Source organism: Rana temporaria, chromosome 3 (assembly GCF_905171775.1).
Source record: "Rana temporaria chromosome 3, aRanTem1.1, whole genome shotgun sequence".
Taxonomy (NCBI): Eukaryota; Metazoa; Chordata; class Amphibia; order Anura; family Ranidae; genus Rana; species Rana temporaria.
In genome coordinates, this window is record NC_053491.1 from 352,708,765 (window position 1) to 352,719,031 (window position 10,267).

The window sequence follows — 10,267 nt, forward strand, 5'->3', positions numbered from 1 at the left end:
TGGTTATACTTCCAAAAATTATTTACAGGTTTCAGATGATACCTATAAGTTTGCCTGGAATACTTCTCTCAGCTTTAAAGAAACAGATTATGAATTTTATTTGGAAAGACAGGAAACATAGAATTTCTCTCCAGACCCTAAGACAACCCAAAAAAAAGGGGGACTAGCGGTACCAGATATTAAAATTTATTACGACGCAGTGATGATGGCGAGGGTGGTGGAGTGGGCCAGAGCCAGTAAAGAAAAAAGGTGGGTCAAAATTGAAAACGAATTGTCAAAAACAAGGTTGGACAAGATCATTTGGAACCCGCCCCAATTTAGGGCACTTGATAAGAATACACATGAGATAACAAAAAACGCACTAAAAATTTGGGACACATTATATAAAAAATTGGAAAAGGAATATAACTCACCCTTATTAGCATTAAAAAATAATGATTATTTTGCACCGGGCAAAACACAGATTGGAGGGAATTGGATAAAAAAGGACACTATGCAATTAAGAGATGTAATTAAAGATGGGCACCTAATGTCACTACAAGAATTAAAAAAGAGAAAAAATGATATAGAAATTAACGAGTGGAGGTATCAGCAGCTAGACCATTTTATTCACACCCTGCCACACCCAATAAGGTCAGGGGAACAACTGACCGAACTAGAAAAAATATGTACAACGGAGAGGGTTAAGGGATCTATATCAAAACTATATAAGATCTTGGTGAAAGTGGACGGGCGAATGATTCCTCCATTCGTTGAAAAATGGGAGAGGGAACTTGGGTCACAAAGAGATAGGGTCACAATAGATAAAATGTTGACTTTGGTACACTCCTCGGCGGTAGACAGTCGTACCGCGGAGATGAGTTATAAATGCATCACTGGGTGGTATATGACACCAGACAAACTATCTAAATTTAGGGATGGACAAACGGGGGACTGTTGGAGGGGATGTGGTCAACCGGGAAACATGGCCCACCTATGGTGGAAGTGCCCAAAAGTTGTGGAATACTGGGAAAAAATCTTGGGGTGCATAGAAGAAATCACAAAGGTGAAAATCAAGATGGACCCCTGGGTGGTACAGTTCCACGGGGGAGAGGAAGGAATTAAAAAATATAGAAAAAGCTTGGAGCCACACCTACTGAATGCAGCCAAGAGGCTAATACCAAGAAAATGGCAGGAGGTGGACTGCCCTTCTATGTGGGAATGGATTGACTCAGTGGAAGAAACATATAGAATGGAAGAACTGAGAGAGGGATTGGAAGGCAATAACATAGCACAAGATAAGAAATGGGATAACTGGCGGATTTTTAAGAAATCTTGGAGCTATGCTGAAAAATTAAGGGAGGAGAGCTAAGATAACACCTCAAAAAAAAAAAAAGGAGGGAAACTTCGGTGGCATCAGAGATTAATTCGAGATTAATTAAGGTGAGATAGGGGGATGAAGGGAGGGGATAGGGAAGGGGGGGAGGGGTGGGGAAGAGGACAAAAATGTAACTCTCAAATTTCATATTATTAAAAAAAAAAAAAAAATAATATAAATATTGGAAAAAAATATATAAAGCAAATAAATGGTAAAGAGTTACACTAATGATGCGAAACCAAAATTAGAGACGCTAAGGGCTGGCAAACAGAACATGAGCGTATATACGCATACTCTATGAGGTCGGAGTCTGAAGTGTAAAAAAAAAATAAAAAAAAAAAAATCCCCTCTTCTTTTCAATCTGCAGCCACAAATATTTCCTGAAAAACTCAATACAATACGGCAGCCTGTATGCATTTTGTATATCATTGGTGGGTGGATACCCTCCCCTCTCCCCAGAAATATAAATTCTTGCTTGTGATTGTAATTGGCTCACTAAGATACAATTAAGGTTTTAGGTACACTCTGCCATAGCTTAAATACTTCTAAAGGGGTGCAGACACTGCAGCTTTTCTCATCAGAACACAAAGAGTACACCAGGTGATTAGAATGATCCAGACTGTCCTATTCAGATTCAGTGTAGACTCCCACTACCCACAGTCCCAATGTTCTGGATAGTGATCACAGCTGTCAGCAAAGGGAATGGGGGGGGTGGGGTGGGGCGTCTTGCATTTTTACAACGCAAGGCACTGTTTACCCTGTTTTTCCCCTAAACTTGAATGGAATGTCACAAACGCAAAAAATTTGGTTGATTACTTCAATTCGTACTCGGGATTCGTATTCGCAATTCGTTTTGTGTCTTTTTAGAATTTTCTTAAAATGTACAGTTTTTTTTTTCGATTCCATGTGCTCGAATTGATAAAAGTTGAATCGGTCGAATCGAAAACTTTAGATTTTTTTTTTTTCGATTTGAATATGGCAAAGTGAACGAACAAAAGAAAAATCTTCATCAAATGATTACTAGGACTTTTTAAATCACCTTTTGCTTAACTAAAACAGCACGCATTGATCTCTCATGGAACTATTCCCCCTCACCAGAGACGCCCTGGCGGTTTGGTACCGGCGGAGGGCGGTTTGTGCTTTGACCACTGACCCGGGCCCTATGACCCCCTTATTTGATAACCCGGCACTCCCTGAGGGAAGGCTTGCCCATCTGCTCAATGAATATAAAAGAGATTTGTGGCCTACCGCACGACAGTTTGTGAACGTAACCTCGGGATCCTTCGTAACGAACGAGGCCTCTGCGCTCCCTAGAGTGACCTGGCTTATGTGCATCCATCTGACAGCCTACTGCAAACAGCTTCATGACTCAGGACAGGTTCATAGGCCCTTAACCGATTTCCAACAACTTTGCTCGCTCCCGGAAACCCCTCGCCACACTCTTTCCCTAAAGTATAAAAAATAATATTAGGCCATACACATAGTTCTCTTCCTAGGTTTACCGCGGCTTGGTCAGGGGATCTGGGGAGGGAGATCAGTGAGGCAGATTGGCAGAAGGCTTTTTTCTACACCCATAAATCTTCTACTTCGAGTTATGCTCAGGAAAAGAACTACAAAGTGCTATCGCGGTGGTATAGGGTGCCGACCGCCCTCAGGATCATGTTTCCCTCGGCTTCTGACTCATGCTGGAGATGCAACTCTGCCACCGGTACGTATCAACATATCTGGTGGGATTGTGATTTGATTCGCCCTTTCTGGAACCAGGTATTCCAAGTTTATTCAGATCTGTATGATAAGCCCCTCCTTCCCTCACCTTCTATTGCCCTCCTATCCATTCTCCCTGGTACCTTCAAGTTCCAGAAACATACCCTCCTTAGGTTCTGCCTCAGTGCTAGCAGACAATTGATCTTCAGACATTGGAAGTCATCCTCACCCCCAACTGGGGTGATGCTCATTTCACTGCAGGCTAAGTCCCTAGACAATCATGCCAAATTCTCCTTCGCCTGGGGAGTGTGGAGGCATTACTCTTCCTCAGACAAGCTCAAAAATAGATTGCCACCCAGCTTGAATGCTCTGCCACCGTTGGCGCCTTAGGAGAACCTGGGAACATTTGATAGATGCACGGCACGGGGGGGCCCGAGCACGCCGTATCACCCCCCCTTCCTTTCCCTATCCCCTCTTTACTCTCTTTTCCTCTGCTTTTTCTTCTACCTGATCTATTCCTCCTCTATCTTTTCTGGCTTTTCTGTCATCTTCAGACCGACTTAGTCAGACCAAGATTATCTTCTCTTTTCTTTTCTGCATTATGCAAGTTCATTGGCCTGCCACAGACCGTGTGTGTTGTATGGACTTGTTGCTATCTCACTACTGCTCGCATTCCTGCCATAACTAGTTTCTCTCTTCACTTCCACCTGGCCTTGGGTTCAGCAGGCTCCCAGAGGGGCGCCCGGGTCGGGGGAAGTCCTCGATAGTTGCAGAGTACCATGAGGCACTGATGCTTGTACAACTAATATTACTGCATAGCAAAGTTTGTTCATACTGGATTTCATGATGTGGAATGTGTATGCTTATTATTCTGAGGATCGGCCCGCCCAATGTTGGGTAGTCGGTTCATGTATTCTTTTATTTCTGTCAAAAACTGTTCTTCTTAATAAAATCTTATTGAACCTAAAACAGCTATATTTAGAAATGGTACTCTAATAACACACACAGTCTTTGATTTCAAAAACATGTTTACAGTTCGAATTTGACTGAAACTTGATGTAAAATTTGATTTACATTTCAATTGGAATTTTGGAAATTCAGATGGATTTTGTTTTATTTGGAGCATTCAGTAAACTTTGTTTATACTGTAGTTCGTGTATTCAGATATATCCGAATCTCCGAATAATAAAAAATGTGTCGGAATATTTATTCCGAATTAAGGGAACCGCACATGTCTAGTCTTTTTTTACTTTATACTCATGACTTGATACCCCTCATACAATCTTTATAAATAGTTTACATCACATTTACAGTCCCTTGATTACATTGGAATACAAAGTCCATCTATTTATTTAACACAGACATATTACACAGTACACTATAGATCAAATAACATCAGTCCGTGTCCCTGAAGGAGCATACAATCTAATGTTCCCATCACACACATAATCACTCACTCACTTACATACTCATGGGCCACTTTTTGGTCAGATGCCAATAAACTTTTCGACATGAAACTGAAACCTTCTAACAGCAGAAACTCCACACTAGCTAGGTAACACCTGATGAGTGTACTACACATGATGATGAATAAAGCTGAACTCCAGGTACATCTAAAAGGCAAAAATTATTGCAGCTCTGTAATCATAAATACATCCCTAGATTTTTTTTTTAAATGCCAGCAGTGTAAGTATCCTAATGTGACTTCTTATCAGCATTTTCCAATCTCTATACAGTGGAGCTTAGACCAGGAGAGGCAAAAGCAACACAATGAGCCAATCAGTTGTGTTGCAGTGCAACAAGCATACTTATAGTAGGAGAGAGCAGAGTGAAAGAGATATGAGCTCATCAGTCCGCATTTTGTTCTTTTGCTGTCCTCTAACAGAGTAGGGAAGGGGATAAGACTGGTAAGTACAATTGAAACTTTAGCAAGAGAAAGATCAGATCCGCTGCTTGGCAGGACTGTGCTAAGTGGCAGAGCTGTAAAAATCTCAAGCTAAATTCAGGGAAAGTAAAATCCCCCCCCCCTTGGAGCACAGCTTCCCCAACATTGAAAAGGTTAAATGCTCATTTAAATCTAGGGGAAAAGCAGTTTTACTTATCTGTTCCCCTCTTCCCGCAGGCTCCTCCATGCTACAAGACCAGTCTGCCCCTGCAGTCAGCAGTTCATTTCTCTATATATTGGTATAATAAATGTGCTGTGATTAAAAACGTAGTAATATTAAGCACAGCACATTTACTATACTATTATTAAGTGATTTTTTTCCACTAATGCTGCGTACACACGATCAGATTTTTCGTCGGAAAAATCTTGGATGTTTTTTCCGACGGAATTCGGCTCAAGCTTGGCTTGCATACACACGGTCACACAAAAGTTCTCTAAAATTTTGTCCGTTAAGAACGCGGCGATGTACAACACTACGACGAGCCGTGAAAATTAAGTTCAATGCTTCTGAGAATGCGTCAAATTGTTTCCGAGCATGCGTCTGAATTTTACGCATCACAATTGCTACAGACGATTGGATTTTTTCGTCGAAAAATTTGAGAACCACCTCTCGATCTTTTGCTGGCGGAAATTCCGACAGCAAAAGTCCGATGGAGTATACACACGGTCGGAATTTCCGTTCCAAAGCTCACATCGGACTTTTGCTGGCGGATTTTACGATCGTGTGTATGGGGCATTAGGGTACTTTCACATGAATCAGGTCCGCCTGTCCATTTTTCAGGCAGACCTGACCGCAACTTTCATTCCCCTCTACGGAGCGGCTGGTGTAAACTGACATGTGTCCCACATCCAATCCGGGGATGGGCATTCATTCCCCCTTTCATCCAGTGGATTGGATCAGATGGCAGTCAGGTGTAAATAGACAGGTGGTCCGTTTACATATCTGACCTCCCAAACAGGAGAGCAGTCTGTGTCAGTGTCCGTGTCCGCTCTGCATAGGACACGGGCATAGTGGAGAGGACAAGGACCTGTCATCTGCCTGCTCAGTGGGGATCAGTGGACAGATACCCTTCTGCCCAAGCAGATTGCAGCTGGAGTCCCCCCCCCCCCTATTTGGAAGGACCCTAAGTGTCCTTTCTCTCAGCTAGAAAATAGTAACTGTGTGGATTTATGTTATATATATAAAATAATATATATATATATATAGTATATAAATAAATAAATATATATATATATATATATATATATATATACTGGGCCAGATTCAAGAAGCACTTGCGCCCGCGCAACCATAGGTTGCGCGGCGCAAGGGCTTACTTGCTCCGGTGTAACGAGTGCTCCTGATTCAGGAACCTCGTTACACCGACTGCAGCCTAGGATGTGACAGACATAAGCCTCCTTATGCCTTCACATCCCAGGCTGCATTCTTGCGTTGGCCGCTAGGGGGGCGCGGCCATTGTGATCGGCGTATAGTATGCAAATTGCATACTACCACCGATTCACAAAAGTTGCGCGGGCCCTGCGCACGCAAGGTACGGAGTTTCCGTACGGCGACTTTAGCATAAGGCTGCTCCTGCTAATAGCAGGCGCAACCAATGCTAAAGTATAGCTGCGCTTCCCGCTCGCGACGTTCAAATTTTACGTCGTTTACGTAAGTGAACCGTGAATGGCGCTGGACGCCATTCACGTTCACTTAGAAGCAAATGACGTCCTTGCGACGTCATTTGCCGCAATGCACGTCGGGAAAGTTTCCCGACGGAGCATGCGCTGTTCGCTCGGCGCGGGAGCGCGCCTAATTTAAATGATTCCCGCCCCCGGCGGGATCATTTACATTAGGCGCCCTTACGCAGGGCTAATTAGCATAGCACCCACGCAATTTACGGAGCAATTGCTCCGTGAATCGCGGGCAAAGCGCAATATTTGCGTGGGCGCAGAGAAAAATTTTTGCTCTTTGCCCACGCAAATATTGTGCGAATCTACCTGAATCTGGGCCATTGTATATAGTATATAAATATATATATATATATATATATATATATATATATATATATATAGATATATATATAGATAGATAGATAGATAGATAGATAGATAGATAGATAGATAGATAGATAGATAGATAGATAGATAGATAGATAGATAGATAGATAGATATGTAAAATGTTAAAGACACTAGAACGCAGTCTTAAATCACATGTATTGCTGTCAAGATGGTATACCCCAATCTTTTGTCCTGTCGAAACATTGACCATAATATAAACCTTACTGAACCTTCCTCCTGTTGCAAGTTCTGTAATGTGTACTGTACTTCATTCTTCCTGGAATTCTTCCTATCATCTTCATGATGCAAACGGGCTGCTATTTCTATAAGTGTGCGCAGTGGCCTGCTTGTACACTATGGGGGTTATTTACTAAAGACAAATTCACTTTGCACTACAAGTGCAAACTACAAGTGCAAAGTGCACTTGGAAGTGCAGTCGCTGTAGATCCGAGGGGGACATACAAGGAAAATAAAAAACATAATTTTAGCTTGCACATGATTGGATGATAAAATCAGCAGAGCTTCCCCTCATTTCCGATCTACCCCTCAAATTTACAGCAACTGCACTTCCAAGTGCACTTTCAGTCCAATTTCAAGTGCACTTTGTACTTGTAGTTTGCACTTGTAGTGTAACGTGGATTTGCCTTTTGTAAATAACCCCCAATGTATATACTGTATATATAGAATGTAGTTAGCACATCTGTGTAGTTACTGTAGCTTTAAATGTGAATATATGGCAGCAGCTGGCTAGATTATACCTGGTCATACACCTGATGACTGCATTACACATAATAATTAAACAAAAAACGAAATAACATGTTAATAGAAGGTAATGATACCTATACATCAACCATGTCATCATATCAGATCCCCCGAACAAAGGAGGGATGCCTTATACAGACCCAGTTCAGTTATTACACCAGAATGTAGAGACCCCACCATGCAGAACTTTATGAGTGACACCTGAATACCCAGCAGCAATTAGTATGAATACAAAGCACATATTGAAATCCCTATAATGGCACATATAGTGCATATAATTGCATTATACGGGAAAATGACTGCATTCCACTTGCACAGCTCTCCTAACACATCACTCAATGCCCTGACTATTCAGTAATGCCTGATTCCAACACACCCCATGTAATTTCATTAGACCTGAAAATACAGTATATGATTTCATTATACCTGAGCACTCACCCCCCCCCCCCCCCACTGCTCATGTTACAGCCTCTCATCTCATCACTGCCCCCACCACCATACTCACACAGCCCCACGCTGCCCATTCACCTTAACTCCTTCAAGGGCACAGCATGCCAGTATAGCTGTCTGGGTAGCTGTCAAGTGGATGTCCTCCTCCATGCTGCTAGCATCAAGCATCACTCCTAAAGCAGAGTCTTTATTGTGCTGTCACATTACAGATTACCAATGCAGCTTAGAATAGAGTGAATGTGCAGCAAGCATCACATGGATCCAGCCCTATTACAGCCCATGGCACGTTTATGCAACAACAGCAATGCCTCTGCAATGCAAAAAAAAAAAAATCCCCCCTTTGATCGCAGGCAGAGGATGGAGATGGGTGATCTGTGGTGTCCAGGAGATAAGATCGCTCCATAAAGCAGTGAGCCAGCCACTGACAGCTATAGAAGAATCAAAGCCCAGCACACATGCCCACGTTTGCCCTCTCCTAACTGTCCCTGGTCATGCCAACCTTATGACCCCCCCAAGACATCACCTACCTCTACATTCTCAGCTTCAGCCATCTTCCTCCTTAGGAGTAAGCAGCGGGAGGAGTGTTTAATTCCCATAAGAGCCAACTCTTGTTTCCCCCTCTTTACTAAGCTTGTAGGGTGTAGATAAAAAAGATCATCCGAATAATAGAAGCCAGCAGACAGGTAAGCCTAGCCAACTGCCACTGTTCAGCACCAGGCACAGGGGGACAGCTCCTCCACGGTGAAGTTTCTCCACAAGTTAAAGTTCTTTAACTAGTCAAAATAAATAAATAAATTGTATCAAAACGAGGAAGTTCTCCCAGATGATCCAAACCTGAGGTCATCTCAGAAGCTTTGGGGACAGCAGCATCTTGAGATAGGCAAGTGGAGGTTGCAGCATCCTGAGCAAGAGCGAAGAGGAAGAGGCAAGCCCACCACTAGAGTGGAAGCTTATGGGACAAGTTAGGAGGAAACCCAGATAACCTGTATAGCAAAGAAAGGAGAAGGAAAACCTCGGGCTCACTCGTCTCTGCTCCTGGATAGTGCTCAGCTTTTTTTCCAATGCACTGAACTTTTATTAATAATCTTCAATTGCTTGTTGTAATCCAGATGAAACTGTGTCGATTAGACATAGATATATAAATATGTTTTTCTTTCTGGGTCAGCCCATTAACTCTTTCAGTTCATCCTCTTGCTGATTGGAGAAAGGGATTTTTTTTTACAAGCCTTGTAGCTTGCTTTGGCTTGTCTGACTTCTTTTCAATGAGAAACCCATATGCACGAGAGAGAGAGAGAGTGAGAGAGAGAGAGGGGGGGGGGGGGGGGGAGGGAGAGAGAGAGTGCCTATAGCATCAGGCAGTATAAAGAACAATATCAAGTGCATTAGAATAGAGTGCAGTGCCCCCTAAGTCAGCTTCTTCAGAGCTGAGATCACTGCACCCTTTTATGCATAACCTAGTTAAACTAATGTCTATATATATATATATATATATATATATATATATATATATATATATATATATATATATATATATATATATATATATATATATATATATATATATTGCAATTGGCTTCAGGGAAGTTTTACAATAATATATGCTGTGTGTGTTTGTTATGTGTGCATATGTCACATAGCAGAATTGGGTTTTGTGTTATTGTTTCAGGCTGACAAAGGCTGAGTACAGTCAGAGCTAGGATAGTGCTTTTATTTCTGTGCAGCAGATTAAGGTCATCTCGTATATAGAATGAATGCATTGTCATATTGTTTCAGGCACTAGAGCTGGTGAACTACAAGTCTCAGCATGTTGGGAGCCACAAGTAGGATACTATGCCAGAGAAATGTAAAGATTTGGTTTTAAAGGAAACCTTTTTTGATAGACTTGGAAGCTGTCATGTTTAGTCTCATTCTGGTAAATACTTTCTGCCTGGCTGTCATAGCAGGTTTCATGTTATAATGCATTAAATCAGAACTGGTAGGTAGAATAAGAACATCTGCCTACTTGTTC

The 10,267-nt window shown here is 42.1% G+C and overlaps 1 protein-coding gene across 2 annotated transcripts in view; it reads right to left on the minus strand.

The window, feature by feature from the left end:
* PRMT8 (protein arginine methyltransferase 8) overlaps window positions 1-9,526 on the minus strand; it is a 236,346-nt gene extending 226,820 nt beyond the window's left edge. Inside the window, exon 1 of one of the 2 annotated variants that reach the window (XM_040345189.1) lies at window positions 8,787-9,526. In XM_040345189.1, the coding sequence (XP_040201123.1) occupies window positions 8,787-8,855 (69 nt within the window). In that variant the 5' untranslated portion in view covers window positions 8,856-9,526. Of the gene's footprint in view, window positions 1-8,337; window positions 8,497-8,786 lie in introns of those variants that run through there. The other variant, XM_040345188.1, reaches the window with a different exon arrangement.
* Window positions 9,527-10,267: the final 741 nt, after the last annotated feature.